The sequence below is a fragment of the Nelusetta ayraudi genome, unplaced genomic scaffold (genome assembly GCF_046127955.1).
Source record: "Nelusetta ayraudi isolate G7.1 ecotype Tasmania unplaced genomic scaffold, CSIRO-AGI_Nayr_v1 ptg000027l, whole genome shotgun sequence".
Lineage (NCBI taxonomy): Eukaryota > Metazoa > Chordata > Actinopteri > Tetraodontiformes > Monacanthidae > Nelusetta > Nelusetta ayraudi.
The window spans coordinates 3,416,205-3,443,907 of NW_027466077.1; the positions used below are offsets into that span (position 1 = coordinate 3,416,205).

The window sequence follows — 27,703 nt, forward strand, 5'->3', positions numbered from 1 at the left end:
TGCAACCTGGCGTGTGGTGCTGCTGCACATTCAGCAGCTCAAGATATGTGGAGCTGCAAGATTAACACAACGATTCAACATCAAACAAACGCATTACGGAGTCCCCCTGGGAATCATTACTTCCTCTTCAATGTCTTATATGGAGGCAGAGCCTTGCTGTACATGAAAAAAAAACTGTCTATTTCTGATATGAACGGAGCGGATCGCGGCAGGGGGGGCGGTCCTGCATCCCTGGGAATTATTCCCATCTCGGCCGAAGCTGCTCCATCAATTTTCCAGTCGATATCCGCGTTTGTTGTCACCTTTATAAATCGGATGGTGAGACTTAGTGGCTCTGGATGAGAAATTATATCCTTGAAGGTTCACAGTGGTTCCCTTAACTGAGACTAACCCAGCGCAGCAGATGGCACATTTTCTAAATCTTCTGACTTTATCCATCTGCCAAAGAGCGCCATGATTGAAAACCATTGACGAGGCCATTTAAAATGGAGCTTTTCACGACACTTTAGTTGATTCTTGACTTTACTGCAACTTCGGTGATGCGTTCAACCTTTGCATCCCTGAAAGGAAATAATACGTAACCCAGGAAATGGCTGTTAACAAGACGAACAAGCTAAACTGTGTCATCAAAATTCGACACAAATCAAAGCAACATTCCTCAGAATGAAATCAGAGCTTTATTGCAGATTCCCTTGTTGTGATGCGGTTTAGAAAAAAAGAGACAAGAAAGTTGTATTTTTGGCTCGCCCGGCCCCTCCAGAGCTTCTGCTCAGGCATTTACCTCCCTCCTGTCTGCCTGAACGCTGGTGCGGGCAAAACTCACAGAAGGAGCCCGGCGCCTCGGGCTACACAACAGGCTTTTGGTACCCATGATTCTCAGCTGCCAGGAATGACTTGACAGCTCTCGGCCTGAGACGCGCTCACAGAGGGAAGTGCCCAAATAAATGCACATCCACACGCACACATACACACCCCGGAGGCATTGGGGGAAAACACACACACACATTCCCATGCGCGGCAGTTTAATCTATCTTTTCTGGGTGCTGTCACCCAGCGGGTTGACGCTCACTGTGGAGGGAGAGTGTGCGGTGACAGTCGGACTCCTCTGTAGTGCAGGCATCCATCCGTGACAGGCCCACCAGAGGCCCAGCAGAGGCCCCGCAAGACGGCCAGACCTGAGATCTCAATGGGACAAAGACGAGAACGGCTGCCGTAAGACGGCGTAACGGGATAAGGAGGCGGGGGGCAGGAAGCTCTCGCGTACAGCTGCATGTTCTCCGAGGAAAAAAAGGAACATTTCTATAAAGACTAATAAAAAAAGAAAACAACCGCAACAACAACAAGCTGCAGAGTTGTAAAAACCCTGTAAAACGTTGCAAGGAGTCGATGGCAGCGGGTTGGGGAGCAGAAACCTGAAAGCAGGAACCTTTTCCTTCAGTTTAAAAAGAAAATCTCACGGCGCCTGCTCGGCCAACTGGGCTAAAAATATCCACACTCATGGTACTGTACAATGCGGCGGCGCTCATAAAATAATTCATGGTGCTTCATTTGGAGAGAAGACTCTCTCACTCTCTGTCTCTCAGGACTCTCAGGATCAGAGCTCTAGTCGACTGGACACGACTGTGCACGGCGACGCTGCCGCCGTTTTCCTCTTAAACAGACGGGTTGGTGTTGACTACAGTCGAGCACGCACACACACACACACACACACACACACACACACACACACACACACACACACACACACACACACACACACACACACACACACACACACACACACACACACACACATTTCTTGTGATTCAAAATTTCTGAGTGCGTCTGCCCATGCGTCTGTCCTCGGGGTGACAAACGTTTTTCTCTTTCATCCCTCTGTCTCTCTGCCTCCCTCTCTGAAATTAGTTTGATAAAAAAATGAAGACGATGACAACGCACATGCGCACGCACGCGTGTGCATGTGTGCGTCTCACATCTGCTCTATCTGCTCGTGAAGGAACGAGGAGAGCGGCTTTGCCGTTTAGTGCGCTTCGACCCGGCTGCGAAACCAAAGGGCCGAGTTTAGAAATCCGAGGCCCTCACGGGCAGTCGGCCTTCCGAGTGGGAGCGACCCTGTGTCACACATTTTTTTCCCTTTCTGAAACAGGCCACACTGGTTTAAAGAGGGCAGAGCTTCAGAGGAGGAAAAGATTCTTCTGAACAACTTTTAATGCAATGAGTTCAAACAAGCATCAAGACTGGAGACACATAGCACCGATTAGCGCAAGCGGAACCTGTTGAAGCCTGAGGTCTCAGGCAGACGGTGGACTTTGTGTTACCCCAGCGGCGGTGCACCTCCATCACCCTGCGACCTCCTCTATCCTCCCGGTGTGCTTATTCAGGCTCGAGCCAGAAGACTCGCTCTTACGTAACCGGTGTGACGGAGGCCTTCCAGGCCGAACTCTCTGCGCAGCACGGACACAATTTGCGGCGTGCGATCCTTCCATGTACGGAGGCCCGCATTGCCAATTCTCACTCGCTGTTCCGTGTCATCCCTCCCCTTGTCTCCTCTTTTGCAGGCAAATCCACTCCGAACGCCGCAGACTTTTCGAGCGCAGGCGGGCGGAGTGCTTAATTCATAGAGAGGAGGAAACGCAATCTCACCGATCGATAACCGCTCGAATTGACCGGCACTTTGCGGCTCGGCAAGCGATGGGGGCGAGACGAGGACCGACTGTTGGTTCGAGACGACAAAAGGCAGAAGGGGAAGCGCAGCAGAGACGGCGGCGGCAGTGGAGACCAGGGAGGGACGCATGGCCGGGCATGAATAATAGAGACGGCTTCCTGCTCGTGTCTGCCTGCGTTCCCCCTCGTCTCGCAACTTGGGGGAAGGTATAAACACGCCGAGCAGAGCTGAGACGGAGGCACGGCAACCCCCTGGCCACTCCCAGGCCATACATGTAGCAATGGCAGCCCAGCAGGGGGTCTGCATGGACCCATTACAATATTTAAAGAGTGTTTACAAGTCCACGCTGAGGCCCCACTTTGGGTCCAGAAAGGTAGATTCAAAAGGTGCATGAGACCAATATATTTAGAATATTTTACAAATGAGGAATAAAGCAGCGTTTTTTGGGGGGTTTTTTTTAGGACAGCCACGGCCGACGTGGATAATTCTGATGTCAGAAGAACAGGGACATTGAACATGTCTTTTGGATACAGACAATGTTCGTGATTGAAACTTAAAAAAAAAATTTTAAAAAATCCCATAAAGTAGCACCAACGAAAATAAAAAAAAATATGTGAAAATAAATTATGACTGATTGACTGACTTTTTGGTTTTTGAGCTAGTGGGTAGTGATAAATATAGGTTTCTAAAAGCAGTACTGCTTACAATTTTAAATAATGTGCACAAGTAATCCAACAAATAGCTGCAGTAAATATGTTTACAGCAAAGGCCTGGCAGTTTACGTCTATTAAAAAAACATTTGCGTGATTATTTGGGAGACGACTAGAATGTTGTTTTTTTTTAATTCTGTCTGTTCTTTCGCAATAGCTTAGGAAGCAGCATAGAGTAACAAAGCATGTTGAAATTAAGAACTTAATAGGTGAGGAGGGGCGCAGAGAGAGAAAGACAAGGACAAAGTAGGAAGAGGAGGAGGAGAGGGACCGTAAGAGTGGATGCTACAGGTGTGGAGTCATCATTACCACTGGTGGCTTCAGACGGATCGATAGAGCCGTGTGTGTGTGAGGGAGAGAGAGCGAGAGAGAGAGAGAGGGAGAGAGCAAGACAGAAAGAGAGGTGGGACACATAAGCACGTGTCTGAGCTGAGGGGAGATTGGGGGCGCGCTCAAAGGCGGCGGAGGCGGCCAAGCAGGTACAATGCATATGGCAGATGGCCAGTTGCTACTGCACACACACACACACACACACACACACACACACACACACACACACACACACACACACACACACACACACACACACACACATTGCTGCCGGTGTTGCCGTATTGTCCCGCCACAAATGAAGAGCGCGGCCCCCGGCGGCACCGAGAGCTCGGGACGGCCTCTGGATAGATTTTCAATGCACATCCAGCAGCTTAAGCAAGACGGAGGCACCGTTAATCCTCCCCCTTTCTCCTCCCCCTCTCTCTCCTCCACAACCCCCCTGCCCCCCGCTCTCCTTTCCCAGTCCCACCGGCCCTTCCTCTGCCACTGCTCTCTCACTAATTCATCCCTTTCTTCCTCTCACGCAGGTTCCCGTCTCCCGCTGCCTCCATTTGCGCCTCTCCGTCCTCCTTCCTCCCCCTTGTCTCACCCCTCTTAAAAACTAACTCCTCCCTATGCTCCATCCTCCCAAATTTTCCTCCTTGTCCACCCCCCACCCAGATGGGTTTTTTTTATTTTTACGTTAGAGAGCGGCCCGTCGTTGAGTCATAACCTCGAGCTGAAGTCGCCTAAACTTGTCAGCACTTTCTACCTGCACTGCAGCAGCTCTCTGTGACTAACGACGCTCTGGAATCACAAACTGTGGCCGCAACAGATGAAACGCATGTGTAAACACGGCAGGGTCGCGTCTGACACGGCCCTTTTCAGAGTCAAGTGCTCGTCATCCTCATCGTTGCGTAACACAGCAAAAAAAAAAAAAGGAAGTAAAAAAATCCCTTTATACCACGCAATCTAAAAACAAGCACAACATGATATCATCTAAATATTTATGTATCATAATTGTCATTCATGGTTTTGTAAATGTAACACACTTTTTTTTCAAGGAGAAGCCATATTGAGCTACACAGCCTGGAAAAAGCTCCTCTTATTTTAGGATTAAGATCCAATCTGACACCGAGTATCGATTGAGTAACAAATCTGATTTTTTTTTCCTCTTTCTCTATTTTTTTTAAGACTGGTGCTTGACTGCCCGGATTTATGGTGTGGCACTTTGATGGATGATCTTGGTCTACCTGACATTTCACTGCTGCTGCGGTTTAGGTAATATTTCATGAAACATTTGGAATTAACAGGCCCATATGATGCAAAATTCACTTGATTTTCTTTTTACAACAGTGATATGTGTCTCTGCCAGTGAACTTGCCAGAAAAGAAAAATAATTCTGGCTCCACTTTTTATAAAGTGTCTAACCAAACTGGAGATCGCCTTTTGTGGTGTCAAACAACAAGAGCACAACATGAAACTGAGACACAGTTTTTTCTATTGGAGGTCATAAACAGAGGGCTAAACTTCTGAAGATCCAAAGACATTTCTTTGGGTGATTAGTCATACAAAGCTGCTTAACTGGGGTCTGGCATGAAAGATAGAGAAAATTGGTGAAATGTGGGACCTTTAGATCAATATTTGCACAATCAGGCCATTGCAGTGGAATACTGAACAGTGAGCTCCAGTGCCATTACAGGTAGAATGACCATTCTCACACTCAGAGTTGAGACTAATCCAGTCCAGGATGAAAAGTAAGGATATGTTAGAGGGTGCAATGTGACTACGGGTGACGACAACAAATTGCAGGCTGTGGTTTTCCACCTGTTGCCACAAAAACCTGTTCTATATCGTCAGCAACTGTGTGGAACAAAACAAAGTCACTCTAGAGTACCTGATCCACCTAATTATATACAACAACAGGTTTTTCCTTGAAAAGCTGCTTATCAAACCAAAGCCGTTTGGTGAAGAAAGAAAAGACCCTTGTGTTGTGGCATTTGCATGGAGAGGCGAGCGTGGTTGCCGCATCGTGTCTTCTGAGGTGACATCAATGGAATCAATGAGCGCACCAAGTCATTACGGCGAGGCGATTTGGCAGGTGGCCCGACGCTGAGGTGCCCCAGTGTAACCATCAGAAACCAATTAATATCCTTAACAGAGGAATCATGCCTCTGGTACAATGGCCACAGGGGGAAATCAGTGCACTGATTACACTGCTGAAAACTGTAGCCGTAATGAGCGTGTGTGTTTGTGTGTGTGTGTGTGTGTGTGTGTGTGTGTGTCTGTGCATGCATGCATGCATGTGTGCATGTGTGAGTGTGTGTGTCACTGTACAATATGATAACAAATTTGTAACTTTCGGTCATCTGTCTTTGTTCCTGTTGGCAGATTTGAGAGACACAACTATTCCTTTTATAAAAGTGTCTGTTATTTAAGAAAATGACTTTGCGGAGTCAATCAATGGACATTAGCATTTGGCGCAATCACGTGGGACATAAAACCGCTCTACATTACATAGCGGCTTAATGTGCATTGCTGAGCCACTGCCCAATATTTGGGAAGTGAGTATCGTCTGTCCTTTTTTGTACGTGCGAGAAGAACTTATTTACTTTCTTTATTTTTTTCCCATTTCAGTCCCACATGGAGAAACCCTCCCGAGAGGCATGGTCAGGGTCAGCTGCAAGACTGGATCTAAAGAGTTCCGGAACCTTCGATGCCTCGGCAAAAGCAGCCGGGTCAGGGATCAAGTTGTGCTGAAGTTTTTGGTGAACTGGCGTCTCTTTGTGTTTACACAAGAACGCCGTCGTCTTCGAAAGATAAAACGATGTCCACAAGAAAAATAAATGGGGCTCATTTAGTCGTATTAATACTTATACAGTTGCAAATGTCTACAGCTTTGAAGCCCTGATGAGTGTTTACACATCTCGGGGCTTATGAGAACTAATAGAGCTGGAATGACGACAGCAGTTAAACAGTGTTTAGTACCCCTCAATAGCTGTCACGTAGGTGTCAATGCGCCAATGAAAAATGAGCTGTCCATGGTACTGAAACCCCCACCCGAGTGACCTGATCAAACGAGGTCTTTGACACAAACGTCTGTACAGCCGCACTGAGGGACGCTTGTCTGACTTGAGAATTTTTTTTTTTTTTTTCTAATCCGTCCAACTCAGGTTCGCTCACCTGCAGGGGAGAGTTCCACCACCTGGAGCAGCTGACTCACAAGTCTCACATTATGTAACACACGCTTTTACTGATGTTTGGAGACACCGATGGGCATTTGGCATTTTTAACCACGTCAGGTTTCACAGAAACTACATGCACCGTCTCCGTCCGTCACAGATGATTCTTCAAAGGCACCACAATGTGCAAAAATTCACTGTGCTAATGTTTTCCAAACAATACTGTCTCTCGCCTGTCACCAAAGCACTGGGAATATGAAAGCCTATTCTTATACCTCTTTAGCTCGCTGCATCTTTTAGAAAGTGTATCCCTAAGAAACACTGTTTGGGAGAGAAGTCCTTCATCCGACCACAACCACGGCTCCACCTGTTCATTCCACCTCTGCCCGATCTTTGTTTAATCAGGGAACTGATGTGTATTTTGGGGGCTGTACGGTAAACGGAAGGCTAAACGTGTGGTTTCATGGGGATTCGTTGAGGGGGGGTAAATAATGTGCACAGCTCTAGCCTTTCAAATGGAAAATAAAGTTCTAAAATGTGTTTAATACGAGCTCTTAATTAAGGCCGAAGCCAAAATAAATTCTAAGGACAGGTGTTATTTTATTTGTTTGACCTTAACGCCTTAACCTAACCACGCCAATATTTTCAAAGTGCCCAGAGGGTATTATAAATTAAAAAAAAAAAAAAAAAAAAAAAAGGATTTCAAAGGTCTGCCCTCTTTCTGCAGCCCCTTGTCCGCTCTCTGCAACGATTGACGATGATCATCAATACTTTATTTGGACAAGATCAATGAAAAGCTATTTTTTTCGTGTCACGTGACATCATGTTTGGTGTGTAAACGCACACACTCCAGCCTACACTCGAGGGTGATGCCACTGTGTTGCAAAGTTGCTAGCGGAGGAGCGGTGATAGCCGCATGGACGTAATGGTCTGTCTTGTTGCTGCTGCTGCCCGATGGTGATTAGTTGCTTCTCGGAACAAACTGTCGGTGAATGTATCTCGCTGCGACACAGGCGCGCGCGCACACACACACAAACACACACACACAAACACACACGCAAACAGCCTTCCCTCGTCTCATACCCTGTTGCTATGGAACCTGTCGCCAAGGCAGAGAGGTATGTGGTGCTTGTGATGGAAGTGATGGACGAGGGCGACGGCCACGATCATGGTGACGATGAGGAGGAGGAGGAGGAGGAGGAGGGAGAGGGAGAGGGCGATCGTGTCCACGAGGAAGCGGACGGCGACGGGATACGAAACGCTTCCAGGATGCGGGCCTGCCGTCAAGTCAGAAATCGCATCGCAACTGGGGCTCCGCTCTCTGCAACGTGGGTGGAAAAAGGAGCGACGCGTAATACTGCGCAATGCAAACAGACCCTTTCCTCACCGTAAAACAAACCGCAGCCCACACACGCACGCACACACCAACACGCACGCGCGCCGAGAGAGACGCCTTCTTCTGCCTCCAATAGAACGCTTTGAAAGAGGAGGAAAATATAAAATAAAAGTCGTCACGATCAACTTGGGGCTCGTGTCTTGCGCGACACGCCACCCCTCCGAAATAGCTCGCCGTCAACCCCGTCCCTCGGCAGGCGAGCGGCTCCTGCAGGCCCTCCCACAGACACCTGTCATCTCGACGCGTTTCCACAAGGAAGGAGCGTCTTGCGGGCGTGAGAACTTGGGTGAAAACGTTGCAAATGTGAGGACGGGGTGTGTTTTTTTTCTTTTGGGTTTGTGCTTCTCGTGTGACTAAACATGATGTGTTTTTCTTTTCTATGTTCCATTCCCAAAAGCCACCCGCGCTGGCAAAACAAAAACAATAATGTTGCGCGCCTTTTCTGCTATTTCCAGTTGGGAATGCGTCTCCCACGATCCTGCCCCCCCACCTCTACCGCCCACCGCCCACAACCGCCTGTTGGTTAAACATGACCGCTGCCCACCCGAACCCGTTGCGCCTCACTTGAGCACTTGAGCGGCCTGTCCACCACAAGCGTGAACCGGGGGGACGGTATGAAAGGGAAGGAAGCAAGCAAGCAAGCAAGCAAGCAAGGCCTCGACCAGATTCTGGGTACCTGTGAGAATTGTTGCGCCGATTTACAGCACAAGTTGACTGGGGTGCAGAGCAGAGGGAGGTGGGGGTATCAAATAAACAAAAACTGCACGCAGAAGGAGAAGAAAGTGCCGGAGAGCGAAACAGAGACATTTGTCCATCTGTTGAGGAGCACGAGCTAACACCCCCTTCCTTTCCTCTCCCTCTCTCCCCTCCTCCTCCTCCTACTCCCGCCACCTCTCCTTTCCCCATCCCATCCCCATTTCCAGATCATCTCCCCCTCCCTCCGCACCCCTCCCCTGCCCTACTCTCCCATGCACAGTTACAAGATGTTTGCCGCTAAACAAATAAAGAAGAAAAATAGCGAGAGGCAACATACCTTGATGGTTCTCAAGGGTGTCCTCCGGGATGTACATGTTTTTGCTTTCATTTACCATATATGTAGTCCTGCGTTATCCCAACGGATGAATGAGAGGGGGAGGAAGCTGGAGGAACAGGGGGAAAAGCACCCTCCAAATAAGAAAAAAAAAATGTGGTGGAGGGAGGGAGGGGGAGATGAAGAACTGTCTGACACGGACAGTTTTTTTGGTGGGGGAGTATTCCGTTCTTCTTAATTGTGTGGAGAGGGTCTCTTCCTGATGGAGTGAATATTACCTAATCCCCATGATGGAGGTGAAGGCCGGGAAAAAGAGTGAGCTTTCGGCGGAACCGGTTGGGAAAACGCACCGGTGCATCTCTCGGTACATCCGGGCCCTAGGCGAGAAACATGAGACCAGCGCCGCGTTCAATTCAATTCACACCTCGCTCACTCGCTCTCTCTCCCCGTCTCTCTCTCGCTCTCTCCCTCCTCCCGTCTCCCCTTCTTCCAGGTAGGTTCTTTAAAAAACGAAAGGAGATTATCTTTTTTTTTTTTTTTTTTTTTTTTTTTTTTTTTACAAAAAATGTGTTAGAAAGCACGGGCGCTGTCAGTGTCGGTCGCAATGGATGTGCGCAAAAGACGCATTCGTGCGCATCTTCAGCAGCGTGTCAAAACGCGGGAGGATGAAGAGGAGGTAGCAGAGGTGGAGGTAGAGGAGGAGGAGGAGAAGGAGGAAGGGGAGAGGAGAAATTTTAGGAAACGGAGCGGAGCGGGGTGTAAATATTCCATAGCGGGTTGCGCGGCGTTAAATCTCCCAACGGGTTGTCGGTTATTCCTGCAGCAGAGTCCCCGCTTTCCACGGCGCCGAGAGGAAAAGGAGAAAATAGAGCCTCCCCGAATAAGCCAGACCGTCCTGTCTCATCCGGAGACGGCTTGCTGTGTCCCGATTCAGTCCATTATAGTCCGACGGTGTCTGTCAGTCAGTCAGTGTGTGAGCCTGTCTGTCTGTCTGTCTGTCCGTCTGCCTGCCTGCCTGTGTCTCACTGGTCGGGTAGAGTTGGAGCTCTTCGCTTCTCTCTGCCTCTGCTGCCCCTGCAGCTCAGCTCTGCAGTGATACAGAGAGAGAGAGAGAGAGAGAGCAAAGGAGGAGGAGGGAGCCCCCCCATCTCCCTCCTCTCCCTTCCTGTACATGTAGACGCTTTGACTGTTTCCAGATGTGTGTGTGTGTGTGTGTGTGTGTGTGTGTGTGTGAAGAAAAACTGTAAAGGCGCAATGGTGGAGAATCGGCAACTGGTAACCAGATGACAGTGATGATGATGATGATGATGATGATGATGGGTAAATGTGTGTGCGGGAGGGGAGAGCGAGGGGTGACAATATCTTGGAAGGAGCACAGCAGGGTCAGTTGGACATGCGAGGGGCTTTAAAAATCAGAAAAATCAAAAGGTGGCTGAAACAGAAAGAGTGTGTGCGCAAGCGAGGAAGAGAATAACGAGGCCGTCGGTCAGTCAGTCAGTCAGTCAGTCAGTCAGTCAAGGGAAGAAAGCGAGCGACAGCAGGAGATCGGAGATGTTGTGCCCACGTCTGAGTGCCTCCACATCTGGACTCCCTCAGCGCCACTCTTTTCTTTGGCCAAGTCTGTGTTTACACGCGCCTGAGATCTGGTTTATCGATGCCTCCGCGACTCCGTCTCTGATCTTCGCCCGCAAAAAAACTCTGAAGGCCTTGCGCGCACATGTTGTGTTACTATTTATTTATTTGCGCTGACAAACGTAGCCGTCTCTGTGCGGTTTGGGCCTTTCATCTACATGCATAGAAAAAAAACAACAGATTTTCAGGTCACTCAACGCAGGAGAATTTTCAGAAACGACTTCCAGGGTAAAGATCTTCTATAAACTCAGCTTTACTGTTTGTGTGTGGAATACCAGGACTTTTTTTTCTCTTTTTTTTGGCTTGCCTACTTTCTTCTTTTGGTTCCAACTATTGTTTGCGCAGTTTTATCTCCTTGGCAACTGCTGATAAGTGGCAGGCAGGACCAAAATAGCTAGTTTTAACCTTTCTAGCGGGACTTTTTGTTGATGTACATCTACTCTGCGGCTATGTTGAAGACGTAACATCCCGAAGTAGCTCCACTTGAGAGTGCGGCTGCTGATGTGACCCCTTCCCATGCTGCACGACTGGTTCTTCGGGCTTCTGATTGGTCAACATTCAATTACACTTGCATCGTCACCTCCTGACTGGACAGTTAGAGGTGCGCATCAAACGTTTTCGCAGGGGAAAAAAATAAATGTGTTATTAAAAATGTGTGAAAGTACCGCATCAGCAGAGGCCCTGAACTTCAGACGGGATGAAGGTTGATGCTCGCCGACAGAGTTTGACCCCTTATTCTATCTAGCGACAACAAACAAAAGGCCTTTACAGAATTCAATTACGTTACCCACTTTTTTTTCGGCCTCAGGAGACTGAAGTGTGTTGCAACGCAGCGCTGAATTTCTCCTGACTCCTATACAGCAAAGAAAGTAATTTTCGGGAGACATGGTGTCTTTTTTTCTTTTTTCTGAGGCAACGCAACAACAAAATGAAGCTCGTTCGGGGAGCGAAAAGCCAAACAAAGTTGACTTCGGCTCTTAACTAAACAGCTCTAGACCGCTTGGCTCTCCGGCTTCAATTAGTTCTTGGACGGAGCTGCTGTGGCAAAATAACATGTCACGTTCTTTTCTGAAAGGCTCTGAAAGGGAAAGGCAAGGAAGGCCGACAATGATCAGATGACAGGAGTCATCAGATCATTTCCCTAAAGTTCAAAGTTCAAAAAGTTTACTGACATATGCACAGTGTAACAGGTACTTGTACTATGCAATGAAATTCTTACTCTGTTCATTCTCCCTAAAAAGACTTGCGTCACACAAACCAAAAAAAAAAATTGGAGTCATCAGATCACTTCCCTACCCATCATCCACTCTTTCCTCCGAAGCTGCGTGACCTTATTTTGAAAATCAGCTCCTCTCTTTTTTTGGATATGCAAACATTTTTTTATGTACATTTTCTTAAAGTCCCATAATAGACATAATGTCCTTTACCATTGTCATTAGCAGTAAGCGATATGTGTGTGACTGATGAGCAGTTCATTTATAGGTTTTACAAGTTTTGAGGATTTTTGCCCCTTTGTGATATCACAAAGGACAAAGGACAATAACTCCTCATAATGCAAAGAGCTGGTTGTTTGTTTTCGTCATACTGTAGCCGGAAGTGAAAACAAAGGTGATCAGGTGAGCAGAAGACTGCAGAGGACAGACAGCCAAGTACGCTGTATTCTGGAGCTCTAACGTTATTTCTGAGAAAATAATTGTGCAAGGCTGAGATAAAAAATAAAGATCTAAACAAAAAAAAAGCCTTTAATGAGACCTTAAAATAAATATGTGTCTGTTTCTGCCTTGAAGCGCAGAACTATGCTATTCGAGGCAGCGGGAAGCATATTTGTGTTCTAATTATGGCACTGACCATCCAGTATTATCATATTTGACTCTGAAAATGAACTTCACAACGAGCAGGCCTCATGTCAATCTGACCGCAGGCTGTAATCAGGGGGTGAATTTGATGACTCAGCCCCGCCTGCGTTTAATACAGTAGCTCAGTGCCGTAGCCCCGTGTCACCACCCACCACACTGTAATAGAATAAAGCCTTTTTGTCTGCGGGTGTCACTGCAGACATAGTAAAGACGGGGAGACGGACAGAAAACTGAGTCTGTCGCTGACATCTGACGGTAAATTGTCTCTTTCAGGACAATATGTGACGCCGATGCTTTGTGGGTAAAATGTATGCTTGGAGGGAATAGAAGTATTGTTTAAAACAGAAAGAAATTTTGGTTTCTTAGTAAGCAGGCAGATTTTTTTTTTATTCTCAGACAAAAGCATTCCATCATCGATTGGAATAAAAACATGATCTGTTGGAAAAAGCTTATGGGAACAAAGACATTAAGTAGTATTTTACATGAATAATACTGCCACATACATAGGTCTACTGTCAAAGCTGTTGGAGGCATAAGGCTGTCCACTGATTTATGAAATATCAGAAATTGAGAACATTTACCATCAACTATCCAATACGTAGCTGGTAAACGGTGGTGTTAAAAAAAATGAATGACGTGAAAAAAAAATTAAAAAGTCAGTAGGGCAGCACGCAACTGCTGAAGCTGCAGCCTTCTACTGAGGCTTAACAGAACCACTTTTGTTGGGTTAAACCTGGTGAAGCGCAGCAGGCAGTAAGGATGCCAAGCAGGTCATGGGAACAGACACTCGTGCCCAGGGGATGCAACGCAACAACGCACAGATTCACAAATGTCCTCCGTAATCCAGGCTGCGCACGGACCCTCTCTTCTATTTATGAGCGCTCTATATTTGTAGTTCCCGACCCCTTTGTACGTGTCCATGACTCCAAAGCTCGGTGGGTCTCTGGGAATGTCTGTCCAGACAAACACGTCCTGACTCCATACCACGTGGGAAACAGGCAATCTGCGTGTCGGTCAAAGGGGGAAATCCCCATCCTAACAGTGGAACTAACTTCAGTCAGCACTGCGGAGGCTTTACATCGACATATAAATAACTACATTCACACATTCAGTACAGCAAAAAGGCTTTCTCATCTGAACTGGAAGGCCAGCAACAGTTTCTCATTTTATGAAAATTTTTATGTAATTACTGAGTACTAGTATTTCAAGAATAATTCACTGAAAAATTCCCCCACAGAATTCGACATAAAATAACAGGCTTGCAGAACATGGTGTATCCACCTGGAGAAATGAATGGATCTCAACTGAACAACCCAGACAGGTCATCTATCGCCCTTTAGGCGTCTACCGTACCAGAAGGCAAAAATCAATTGGTCCACTTGAGTTTAAAAGACCAACTAAAGTCATACACCTAATTTAAACAGCTGGTTTGAATAATTTAAACAGCCCTGCCCAATTTTTTTACGCAACACTTTTTTAAATGTAATAATTCATCTTGAAATATCTTGTTTTAACTATTTTAGTACGTGTCAAATAGGTGTAAAATCAATTTTAGAATAACAATTAACAATTAAACAATTTAATTTATTTCATCTTCTACCATTTACGAGCACACGGTTGTTAATTTTCTTTCAGGTGCTTGCAGGCTGACATTTATTTTCATATTGACCCGAAATTGGTAACAGTTTCACCAAGCTGTCCACTGGCCCCGTGCCGTTAGCCATCCCATCTGCTAGCCAATCACAAACATCTCTCGCCCTTGTCCCCACCAATCAGAGTGAACTACTCAATCCCCACTGAACGGTTATTGACAGTATTGACCCGCTGATGGACAACTCATTAGCCTGCCCATTGGCAAACAGATACAAACCGGCCAAACAAATAGATACAGATGCATTAAAACACATTGTTACACATACAGCAGCCACCACTCAGACAAAGTAATAGACACGCTTCCACGAGGGGCCCGTGGCTGAATAACAAAGCAGCTACTTCCACGTTAGTGCTGTGAATTCCTGAAGGAGCATCACTCACGTTTCAGAGGAGAAGTTGTTACAAATGTTTAAAGCAGATGTTTTTCACACTCAGTGAGCAGCTGAGTGGTCACCGCTTCACTCAAGGACACTCGGGTCCAACGACTGTTGATGGGTGCACACCAGCTGTTGTATCTCTACAGTGGCATATATCTGATGACTGGAGCAGCTATTATACTGCGGGGAGGGGGGCGGGGGGGGGGGGGTGATTATGCCATACATAATGTAAAATATGGTGCATTGGGGGATACAAGAGCGCCAGAGATTGGACATTGTTACAAAGTCATTTGACACATGTAACCCGCACTCAATAGCAGAAATCAATATCCAGAGGATATTCTCCACAGCAGGTAATAAACTGATTACATATATTAATTATATATTATATTCTTGCAGCTATTGTTGCATTAAAGATGAAAATGAAAAAAAAAGTTGTCTGACACAAAATACATCTGAAGGAATTATTATGACATAATAATAACAAAACTTACGAAGTTGCCTTGATTTAAAAAGTTAATGTGACTTCTTGCAATTAGGGAGAAACAATCACAACAGATGGGGAAACAACAGATTTCAGCCTTTCACCCAACAGATATCAAACTAAAAAAAACAAAAAATCTCTCTTTTACACACACCCTTGCTTGATTAAGTATAACTTTCTATAAAGATATTACACATACGATATTTATGAAGTGGCTCAAAAAGTTTTCACTTTTTAGAATCGAACTTCATTGGACTGTTAAATCACAGAGAGTTATGCCTGAAGCAGACGTCTGACAGACAACCAGACTCCTTTGTAAAACGCCCCTACATTGTCCTCTTGTGGTAAACATTGGAAATACAGCTTTGCAAAAAAAAAAAAAAAAGTCAAGCCAGACTCAAATCAGCGTGATTGAATGTTTGATGTAAGAACAAATATGCGGGTTTTTTCCTTTTCCTTTTCAGTCAAATGGAGAAGAGACTATCAAATTACTCCATCATTTTAATTTGTTCGTCCTACGGTACTAGTAAGCACGCAATGCAAGCCGCAGGTAGTGCAAGTAAAGACCATACTATTCCCACATGTGACACATATAAAGACGAGATACGTCATATTCCCCTCCCAAGTATTAATTATTTAAGTATCATAATTAAACTGAGAGCCTGGCTCAGTGATACGTACAGTATATCATTTTCGAACGATTTTGCAAGGTTGACTGACAGGGCTGTCATCAGGAGGTCGGCTGCCACTACTCATGTCTGGTTGTTTACACTCTCCTAGCTAAACATGGCTGCTAATGAACTCTCTCATGGCAGTTAGAAGTGGGCAACCCCCGGTATTTTGAAAGCACATAGTTTCCAAGCAGTACAGAACTCTGTTGCTATTTGAAGACCGCTGTGGTTTTTATATTTTCCTTTCTGCGTGTTTGCTTTTCATCCCATCTTCGCCTTCCTGATCCTGTGTCGCGGCGGCGGGCTAATCCGCTAACTTGTCCATAAGGAACAATGACAGCTACTTCTGCGGGCAGCAGTAACTGCCCGCCCGCTAAGGGACTCGACATAAGTCTAGCTGCTCTGCAACGACAGGACCCTTACATTAATAACATCGTTGACGTGGCCAGTCAAGTCGCGCTGTACACTTATAACAACAGGACAAATGAATGGGTAAGCCTGAACCGAAAGGTAATCTTATGCTAATTTAGCTTAGCTTCGTCACAGCTCACCGGAGGCGCGCTTCGATCGAAAGATCTCCTCGAGGAAAACTTTTTTTTTTTTTTTTTTTTTTTTTCTATAAAGCCGTCGCATCGGTCCATAACTTTTTAAACGTCTAATGTAGTTTTCAGGAAGTCACGTGTGTTTCACACCGGCTGCTTGATTAGGTAAATACGTGCAATTGCTTGTTTACACTAGTTGCCAATCAGCCAATCACATGGCAGCAACTCAATACATACAGGCATGTAAACGTGATGAAGTCGGTTTGAACATTAACTGTACTTTTTATGTAATATCACACTCGTGTCCTGTTTCATCTCTCTAGGAGAAGACTGAGGTGGAGGGGACCCTTTTTATCTATACCAGGTAAATATAAATGGAGCTGGTATTTCAGAGTTTACTTGTATGGCCAAACCATACATACATGTTACATAGTACATGGGATTGACTCTGTATTAATCACCCTTTGTGGGTTTTTTTTTTTTTATTTAATTTTTTTCCGTGTTCTGCTCCCTTCTCTCTAGACTGGCATCTCCAAGACATGGTTTCACCATCATGAACAGGCTCAATATGGAGAACTTGACAGAGCCAATTACCAAAGACCTGGATTTCCAGCTGCAGCATCCGTTCCTGCTTTACCTCAATGCCAAATGTAAGAAATTGATACTCCTGTTTTGCATTACCATTAGTTACTGGTGCTCATATTGCTTTTATAGTTTTCATACATTTTGTTTTTACCAGTTGTCAATTACGGCATGCAAACATTTTTCAGTATATCTTTAAACTCATCAACCACAGCAATTAAACAACTGCCGGATTAATTCAAGTATCTTGGCTTCAGTGCAGTGTTTATTTGGGAGTTGCAGACGCTCTGCACATCAGTTAACGTTTCTGTAAACCTTCCGGTGAAGTGTGCTGGCTAGTTTTCACTTTCAGCGCCTGGAAGTCCTGCCAGCAGCGTAAGCACATTAAAAAAAAGACAAGAAAAAAAAAAGACAGGTGCATTTATAGGCACAGGAAGAACGCGAGATTAAAGATGAGCAATGTGATAGGGTCAGGAACGTTTGCTGTGCACCGCTGCTCAAGTTTGCTTGAGCGGGAAACGTTTGGTCCTTATAAGGAGCAGAGGTATTGTGGCGGCTGGGCTTCTGTCAGCGCGTCTCCTTCGGGAGACCAACATCTGCCTTGCACGACAAAGAATGTGCCTGTGGGAGAAGGGCCTGACAGCTCAACAAACTCAGGGAGCTGAGATTAGATACAGCCCAGCAGCCACTGATACCGTACACACACTCACTCAGGAATCAATGACACACACTGTCCCACACGCCTCCCCCTCCCTGCCTCCCTCATCCTACTTCCTGTCCTATGCTCTTGAACAGGCTCAGGTGGAATGTCTGTATTTAGATAGTGTGGCGTTCTTGTGCCTTCTCCGGTCCTCTTACTGCAGCGCCTTAGCCGTCTTACCGACACTTTGAAAACAAAACGAAACATCTCGAGGGCTCAGTGACATAAGACTTGTAATATTAACAGCAGTGATTGCAAATTCAACCACACCCAGGACATTGAATCACCCGTATTGTGCTCTGGAAATCATCCCTTCTGTGATGTGATGAGTTCTCTAATGACACCCCTCAGGAAAACTGTTTTACCAAACAACGTATCAAATGGCATTCTCAGGTTAATGATTTTATATCAGTTTTGGCCAAATTATGATTCCATCTAAGAAACACCAGAATGTTGAGCTGTCCAAAGATGGAATGAGAGAGTCAACAATGAGCAACATTTACCAGATGGCAGCATGTGTGGCCCACATGAATCTCTTCCTGAGAACCCGTCTTACAAATGGGAACGAGTTGAGGAAGTTTTTTTCCCCTCTTCCTTCTTGTTCCTCTCACTGCCAAATATCTGATCTGTAAAACTTGCCCGGCCCCCAGGCTGTCGGTACTGCTGCCAGTCCCACCGTGTCATGACCCTTGTGTGCAAGAGCCGTGGAATCTTATCATTAGACAAACATTTAGCTCTCAGTGCTGCCGTTACTTCCTGGAATGGCAGTTGGCACAAAGTGGCACCCGGGGCCAAAAATATACTGCAGAGATACGTGGCAGAACGGGGGCCAGACGCAGAGAAGAGAATTTCACTCTGAGAGCGTAGTTCCTTTTCTGCTTCAGACACACAACGTTTTGTTTACCACTCGCTGAAACATCTGCAAGCTCGGCCCAGTGAGCACCTTTATTCAATGTGTTTGCCGGTTTGGATCGCTATAAGTGTTATGTAACATATTTTACAGGGGGGGGGGGGAAACGTATATGAAGTAGTTGTGTCCTTGACATTGAAGATTGCATTGGTGAAACTCCCAAAGAGAAATTATTGTTATTGAAACCTTCTTAATTCCTGTGAGGTGTGTCTCTGTGTCTCTAATGATTTGCTGCTTTTAAGTCTTGTGAGTCATGAGAAAAGTCCATTACTGTGTAATAGAACCTTATAATAGCTCTGATTCATCCATTAATTAGCAGCAGACTGGTAATCATAAAATTAAATCATTACTTGCGATTCAAAGTTGTTGTTTTTTTGGCCTTGTTAAATTTCCTTAGAATTTGGTGTTACCATGGATGATTTATTCCCTGCTTCCACGTTAAGTCTTACCTCCAGGCCGGATGTATGTGTATCCAAGGTCTTTTTCCGACACCAGCAAGCCTTTAAATCTGACCTCAGGTTCCTCCTCCAGTCTCTCATGCTTGGGCTTTCTCTGAAACAAGCGCCTCAGCATGGTTCCTTTGTACTGGAGCTCCTCGTTTAGTCTTTGCGTCGATTCCGAGTTTCTCAATCGATGTTCGGCTCTCACCTCTAGAAATTCAAAGGGATTAAAAGGAAGTGATGCTTTAGGCCCTGTGACTTTTTCCTCCGTGAAAATGTTTTTTCCTCTTCAGAAGCAACAAAGATGTGCAGACGTTCTGGCTGTCATTGGGCCCCTGGATGGGTCCAGCATAAGCACAAAAAGTATTTGGTGACATGTGCATCATAAGTAAGTCACCACATTCTTCGGTGTCCTCAGTAACTGTAAAGAATTTTTATATTTATATAATTACTCCTCACTCATACATACAAAGGAACCGAGGAGGGTCTTTGTCAGACGATGATGATTGCGAGTTACTGTAACAGCGCCTCTGGCAGGCTGTCTGGAATCTAAATACAGACTTCAGGAATAGCAACACCTTCCCGCAACTGCTGTGAAAATATACTTAATCATGAACGGCTCTATAAATAGGTCCATGAAACAACTATGAAAGTTCTGTGACGACAGATTAAAAAATGGAAAGCTCCAAGAAAAAGTGCAGGACTTGGATTGAAACATGTTCAGCCAGAAGTCCAACTCCAGTTTGCAAAAGATTTCAGATCCTTTTCAGAGAAAAATCTTCTCTTTGGTCCCACTTTGTGGTCTATTTGGTCATTCTGTCCGCTCGTGTGCGCATTCAACAGGCTCCTTTGCTCCTCGGAAGCCGGCCGAGATGTTTCTCCCTTGGCGACGTCGGTCCGTGCGTCACCCTTAAAACTTCAACCTAGTGGCCACCTCTTGTCGGTGCCAGTGGCTGGTGGTTCCTCTCTCTTGCTCACTTGGTCTCTCTCCCGCTGATGGCCGGAGCAGCTCGTCTTTAGTCTTTCCTCTGGCACGGTGTCTTCGTTTTTCCCCTTCCTTTCTCTTCTGTCCCTGGATGACGGGGATTTTGTTGTAAAATCAGTTTCTCGCCTTGCTATTTTGTGCTCGCCATCAATCTCAGCCAGTGACAAAGCTCCGTGCGTTTCCTGACAGAGCCGAGCTCATGACGGACCGACTCAGTCAGTAATCCCCCCCCCCCCTCTCGACTCGAGCGCACTTCTCGCACTCCTCTCGAGTTTTTCATCCGTCTCACTCGTATTTTTCAGCCTGTTTTCCACCTCCCCGACTCTGCCGCCTCTTCGTCCCTGTCAAGCAGCCTGACTCCCCGCCGCCTTTGTGACTGAGCGGCTCCACCAGACAGGCTCCCACCGCAGTGACTTATTTAGTACGCGGCAGACTTTCCCAGGCTCAGAGGGACTCTGCGTGTCCGTCCGTCCCCCTCCTCCCCGTCCACACTGACCCCAGAGTGGCTCGTCCAGCCTCGTAGCCAAGTGTGTGTATTTATGTGCGCGTCTGTCTGTGTGGGAATGTGTACGTATTAGATAAGAGCGGTGGCAGAGCCCACTCTGACCGGCATTTGTTTCTGTTAAAGTTTTCAAACTAACTTAATATTTTGCCTGTTTTCATCCCTAACTTGTCATTTTTTGAGAGAGTTTGAGAGTGTTTTTATTCAGGAAAACATTTAATCCAGTGTTAATCCAGTGAGTCATCCTTTGAACTGAGGAGTTTGGATAAAAAAGGTTTTTCATCCCCTTCCCAAAGTGAGTGTTGTTTTAGTACCAAACCTTCGCGATTCAGGAAATCCCCGGAAGGGGATGAATAAAGTACTTGTCCATCCATCCATCCATCCATCCATCCATCCATCCATCCATCCATCAATGTCAGTGGATTTAATCCAAAAAATGTTACTCACATTTTTTGGATTACTTGAGGGGATAATAGAGGTCCAACTATTCCTTTATTTTTAATTTTTTTCCATTTATATTTTTCCCGGTAACAAATTTCGGGCCACTGCCAACCAGTGAGGAGGAACAAAGTCTAAATTTAACAAGCTATCGCAAGATATCACAGCGTAATTCCTACAGCGTGATCATGTGACAAATGTCTATCGGTGTTGTCTCTCTCTCTCTCTCTCTTTTTTTTTTCTTTCTTCCCTCCCCCTTGAACACAGTGTTTATGTAGTTCCAAAGCCTCCTGGGGCCCATAATGGCACCGTTGGCTTGGGTCCCCGCGGGGAAATGAGTCAGTGTAAACCTCAGGATTAAGAACCAGTCGGGGCTAATAATAGAACCTTCCCGTCAGGGCCTGCCTTGACGTCACAGCAGCAGAGGTGGATGGTGGCGCATCTGAATTTATTTGATTTTGCGGTCGCGGCAGGTCTGAGCGCTCGTCGTTCTGTCTGCTGACCTTAGTGGCCGCTGCATTTGAAATATCAACAGGCAATTTCTACATTTCAGCCACTAATTTGATTAGTTCAGCATTTGTCTGGCGTAAGACCTTTTACTCCATTAATGTTCCTCAAAACATTTTCCAAAGTTCACCTCCCTGGTCTTTCTCCATTCTTTAGTGGTTATCCATGGGATCTGGTTCTACGATAAGGGCGACTGTCAACGCATTGCCCAGAGAATGAAGACGTAAGTGCTCTCGCAGCCACAGAGTCTGTGTCAAAGTCGTTTAAGCAAAACAAACCAAAATGAGATTTTTTTTTTTTTTTTTTTTCCTAATCTGGTTTGTAAAGTTGTGAGCTGCTCTTGCTGAGAAATTGTTTTAAGATCTTTATAAAAAACAAGACAAAAGTAATTTGTGATGGATTGTAGTAATGGATCAGTGGCCTAAAGCCAGCAAATTACTAATGAATGAAAGAGCAATTTGAAAAAAAAAAAAAAGTCAATATTTATTTTTGCTTAAATCTGATTAAGCATGCAAGGTAAATGTAGTCCTCATCTTTACTTGTCGTTTGTGCAGTTTAATTCCTGTTTCTTGTGGCTCTGCCTATTCACACATGGACTCTCCTTTCCATGCGTGTGTGTGCAGTCTGACCCAGCAGGAGCAGACCGTGGCCCAGTCTCAGGGAGGGTGGTTGTCCCCAGGAGGTGGAGGAAGTGGTGGTGGAGGAAGAGGAGGAGGAAGAGGCAGAGGAGGAGGAGCAGGAAGAGGCAGCGGAGGAGGAGAAGGAGGAAGAGGAGGACGAGGAGGCAGCGGAGGAGGAGGAGGAGGAGAAGGAGGAGGACGAGGAGGAGGAGGAGGTGGAGGAAGGGGTGAAGCCAAGGCAGTGGACATCATTCAGATGTTGACCAAAGCGCGCACGGAGTACGACAAGGTATCGATCGATATGGAAGTTGCCGACCACTAGGCGTCGCTGTCAAAGACAAACTGGACTCAGTTTTTTTCCCCTTCTTTATATAATTTCTCCATCTGTTCCCCTCGTGGCCAGTCAACCTCAGAGCCCAAGCAGATCGGAGGCAGCATTCTAAGTGGAAACCCCAACCTGATCAAACCAATACCTGTAAAACCCAATGCTCAGGTATAACAAGCACGCACACACACACACACATATCCTCAGTCAATACTCTAGAGGTCCTTACACACCGGGCAATAGGAGAAGTGACACAATTAAGCAACGCAAAAATGCACAATTTTAGTCTTTGGGGACTCCCAATATTGTTCTTGAGAGAGGAAATGGGTGAGTTCAACACAATGATCCAGGGGCTGGTATTTTAACCAGTGAAATTTCGCCAGTACTTTAGAATGTCCATTGGACAATTTGTAGGAACGCTCTGTCAAACTGGCTCCACGTTTGCAGAGAGAGAACAAATTACCGAGAGCCAATTGATCCGGAACGGCGGCTAGCTACATGTCTGAGGTCAGGTCAGCACGTCATCGACATGCCAGCATCATTTCGATTGGTCAGAGGTCCAGCCGTTCGCCTTTTTCGCCTCCGCGAAATTCGACACAAGAGCGAAAAAATAACAGGTGCTTTTTACACTCTGTGGAAATCCGCTGCTGGAGTGGAAGGTCGCATTGACTTCAAGTGGGTTAAAAAAAAAAAAAGTTTGCTCCCGGTGTGTAAGGACCTTTACTCTAAACCATTAAAGGCCCTATATTCTGGACATGCTCTCCTAATCACTCTGCTGCTTCTTCTCTGCTTCACCATGTTATTTCTCCCAGGACGTTGACGGTGCTCAGCGCAAGCCTCTCTCCCTGGCCACCCTGTTCGCCTCCCAGACACAACACCAGCGCTCGCCATTAAAACCTGACCCCGCGTCCCCTCTGGCTGTGCCGCTGGAGGAGGCGGCGGGCAGAGCCGGCCGTCCGCCCGTCGCCCGCACGCTGACGTACGAGGGCGCTGTCAGCTCTGGCGACGTCACCGCCGCAGCGCTTGGGTGCTCGCATAGAGAGGGCGAGAAGGGGAAAGATGGCGGCAGTGTAGCGGCAGCGGCCCAGCCGCAGCACTGCCCGGCCATCCAGAAGCTGATGCAGGGACAGAGGAGCGGGGTGGGAGTGCTGCAGACCGTGTCCGAGTCCCCCGAGAACAGGCTGTGTGACAACGGGGTGCCGCTGGAGCATCACCACCACCACCATCTCTTCCATCATAATCAGCAGCAGCATCAGCAGCAGCATCAGCAGCAGCCGCAACATCTCCCCTTCCATCATCACCACCATCATCATCATCACCACCCTCAGCAGCAGCAGCATCATCATCATCATCATCAACAACAACAACAACATGAGCTCCAGACGGATCCAATCAAGAGACTGTTCCAAATTCAGCCTCTTCCTCCGTCCTCCTCCTCTGCCGCTGCCGTGACCCCATGTTGCCCCATCCCACCCCTCCAGCAGGACCCCCGGGTCCCCATGGGGCACGTGATGGTGGATCCAGCGCCGTGTCCTCACCTTCAAGCGCAACAAAGCCAGCATCTGTGCTACAGCCTGGCCAAAGCTCAGCCAGAGGCTCAGCAAGGCAGCCAGCCAGCAGGTAGTACCACTTCAGGTTACAGACCTACAATTAGATAATAGCGACATGCAGGTGTGCAAGTATAGAAGTGAACTGATGAAAGACTTCTGTTCTAATGATTTTTTTTTTTTTTTTTTGCCAGTTGGAGAGTCCCCTCACATGCCAGGTGTGGTCTCCCCTCACGAGCTCCTGCAGAAGCTGCAGCTGGTCCAGCAGGAGCAGAGCCTGGCTACCCACAATCCCCCTCGGCCCAGTCCGGGACTCGCCCCTCGGTTCCTGGGCCCTTCTCAAGCTCAGGCCCCGGGCTCATCTCCAAACATGAGCGCGGCAGCGACGACGGGTCAAAAAGCTGCGCTGCAGTTTCAGGTGACAATAGGAAGAGTAAAAGTGTGTTCACATGAATCATCTCTCACGGAAGCGTGTTGCATTCACTTGGGGGGGGGAAAGCGCCGTTTTCCGGGGTAATTATTTTTTTCCCGTTTTTTGGAGTGATTTCTTTTTTCTGTTTTTATGACAGATTTTTCCCTGTTTTTCTTGTTTTTTTGTTTTTTTTCCTGAATTATCGTGGTACTTCAAAATCCTGCGAGAAAACTGTCAACCTGCAAGTTCCACTCCAGTGGATCAATGTTGATTCATGCTACTGCTAATGCCATATATGTCCATATGATCCTGGAGAAGCATCACTATGTCGAGGAGATCTGACTGAGCTTTCCTTCTGGAGCAAAGTCCTCAGGTGCCTGCGTAAAGTCGACAAACTAATGGTAATACCGTCTATGTGACTTAAAGACAGGACTATCTCCCAGTGTCTTAAACCCAGGTCAAAGTAAAACTTGATTAAACTAAACAGGCTGGCCATGTTTGCTTCCATTAAATCCAGTTCTCAATAAAGGAATGGATGCGATTGTTTCAGATGCTCTCTAAACTCAGGGGAAAAGGAATAGTCAGAAAAACAGAAAAGAAAATTATTCTGAAAAAAACATTGGAAACAAACACTCGGAAAATCAGAAAAAAAATACTCTGAAAAACCAACCATAAAATAAATTATCCCGACAAACAGAGCTTTTTTTTCCCAATTGATTGCAATATTGCTTCTGTAATCTCTCACCATCTCTCAGAAGTAACAAGTTTCCCTGTTACCATCCAGGTCATCTCCCCCCAGCGAATCCCGGCCACCGTGGCCCCTGAGCTGCTCCTGTCGCCCAACATGTTCACTCAGGCCAAGTCCAGCTCCGCCTTGCTGGGATTCCCGCAGGAGGGTAGCCCTGCCCACTTGACCCTAACCCGACCACAACCACCACCGCAGCAGCAGCAGCAGGACGGGATCCCAGTTCTTTCCAAAAGCCAGCTCCAAGCCACGCTGCTGAACCTGATCCAGGTGGAGCTCCTCCCCTCCTCTTTCTGTACTTCCAGTCGACAGTCGGCACTTCCGACTTCATGACAATGTGTTTATTTATTTATTTATTTTTTTTGTTTGCGCAGACCGACAGCCACTTCCTGGACGCCATTTACAAAGCCTACGCCGGCCGCTTTGCCGACAACGCCAGCAGCAAGTACTGACGGCTCCAGCTGCAGGGCTTCAGTGCTTCCTCCGGACCCTGACTTCAATCCTCACGGCCTGACCTTCCACGCCTGGCGCGTCCAATTAAAATTTTAAACGTTTATATTCCGGTAACTAACCCTTCACAATCGCAAAGACAGAGTTTTGGTGCCACCAGTAGTTTGGTCCCACGCAGCTTGCATCTCGTGCTCCATCTTTCTGGGTGAAGACAGGGTTTTATTTGCCCAGTCGTAGCAGACATATTTATCTCCTGCCGGTCTCAGCTGTGCAACACCAGCAGGCCTCCCGGCCCTTCGGCACACAAGTCTTCCCGCTCTCGGAGCTGTCACATCATTTGCAAACCCCACTGAAGCTGACTTTTGCTGATGGCTTTTACCCCATCTGGAAGAATGTGTTTGAATATTTAGCAGTGTTGTTTTATTGCTTTTTGTAATTCTTTTAAACGAAGTTCTAGCATATTTGGACTGAGTTTGCCTCCTTGAAAAGAAACATATCCGTACTCCTCGCGTTTCATTTGAAGTTCTGTCGACGTGTCGTCACCGTGGTTGTTGACTTTTTGTGATCGATGTGTTTTAGTCTTTACTTGCGGGAAGAGATGCTAAACGACAGGAGCTAAGATTTTAAATAAATTTTTCCCAGATATGGTTTAGGAAAAGCTGACATGGCATCCATGTTACTTGAAGTAGAAGGGAAGTCCAGGGGACCGTCAGTCTGCACTACCTCAACCAGAGCTCTTACGCAGGAGTTTTCCTGTGTTTTTACCCAGTCACGGCTTTGTCATTTCGATATTGCATCTAGAATTCTAGTTTCCGGTTTATTTTTCAAATTCTTTCTGTCACAAAAAATAAACTGTAAAATGAGCAGAATAATAGTTTTAAAGCTTTTATCATAGGATTTGTTTTGGGGTTTTTCTGTTTTTGTTTTTTAAAGGTATACGATCATCATTGAAGTTTACAGTTCTTTTAAATGGAAAATGGGTGTTTTTTTTATTATTATTGTATCAGGTGGCCAAACTAACTTTCCCAGGTCAGTTAAAGTTAGAGGTCATTTAATTAGAAAGAAACGTTGAATTTGATTGAGGTCAGGGTTTGACAATTATCCGCCTCCACGCTAAAACTGAGATGGCCGTGCACTGCAGCAGCTACCAGCCAGTGCCCAGCAGCAAAATATAAAGAAAAATATTTTTCTCTCACCTATTTTTGTATTTGAGATGACGAAAAGCAGTATTTTCACCGCAAGCATTTCTGCAGTAACATGTCAGACTTTGTGTTTTCCCTAAGAATGTATGTTGTCATTTTAAACACTGTCAGACTCTTCCATCTGTTTGCACCTGCGTGTGTTTTCATCTGTCAAAAAATACAATAAAAAAAAAACTGGAATGTATTCATACTGGGTTTCCTCCTTTTTTTTTTTTAACTTGCTGAGGTTGCAGTGATTCCTGTGCAATTGCTATTTGTCATTTCAGAGTTCCTTGTCTTTGGCCTCTCATACCTGTCAAAGTCATCCATCAGTCAGTCTGTTGCACTAATTGGTGTTGCTTTACAGTCGGGAGCCAAACAAAGCTCGGAAACTTGGTTGGTCTAATTTGTCATCCTTTGCATGTTATCTGTTGGAATTTGCCTTCTTCCTTTTCCTGCACTTCCTTCCTGCAAATCTCTGAAAAACGTCAGGTTGTTTAGAATGTACAGTTGTTTGCCTGTGCCACACGCGCACACGCACACACACACACACACACACACACACACACACACACACACAAATCTTCCCTCTGAGACTGTGGGAGGATACAGAACATTAGTTTAGCTGATGGAGCTAAATATAAGGGGCTGACTATTAGCTCTGGCATTAGCCTGCTAATCAATGATTTCTGTGTGTGTTCAGCACCCTGGGAGGCAGGGTTTTTTGTCTGCTACTCGAGAACATTTATTTTCTGTTTCCACACCGAAGAGAGGAACATCACAGGCAATTTTTCTGATCTGAACCTACTATGAAACTTTAAATGAATGTTTTTGGTTTTTGGATTTATT

General features: G+C 46.2%; 2 protein-coding genes across 2 annotated transcripts in view; one reads left to right on the forward strand and one right to left on the reverse strand.

The window, feature by feature from the left end:
- The window catches only part of cacna1c (calcium channel, voltage-dependent, L type, alpha 1C subunit), a 142,268-nt gene extending 122,764 nt beyond the window's left edge, over nucleotides 1-19,504 (reverse strand). Inside the window, exon 1 of the mRNA XM_076030142.1 lies at nucleotides 19,152-19,504. Coding sequence (XP_075886257.1) covers nucleotides 19,152-19,275 — 124 coding nt within the window. The 5' untranslated portion in view covers nucleotides 19,276-19,504. The remainder of the gene's footprint in view (nucleotides 1-19,151) is intronic.
- dcp1b (decapping mRNA 1B) lies at nucleotides 16,052-27,047 on the forward strand. Its single transcript, XM_076030143.1, has 10 exons — nucleotides 16,052-16,460; nucleotides 16,834-16,874; nucleotides 17,033-17,160; nucleotides 21,731-21,797; nucleotides 22,198-22,483; nucleotides 22,598-22,687; nucleotides 23,332-24,139; nucleotides 24,261-24,484; nucleotides 25,263-25,493; nucleotides 25,598-27,047. The coding sequence occupies exons 1-10, from the start codon at nucleotides 16,302-16,304 to the stop codon at nucleotides 25,673-25,675; spliced, it is 2,112 nt and encodes a 703-aa protein (XP_075886258.1). The 5' UTR covers nucleotides 16,052-16,301; the 3' UTR covers nucleotides 25,676-27,047.
- The last annotated feature ends 656 nt before the right edge of the window (nucleotides 27,048-27,703 follow it).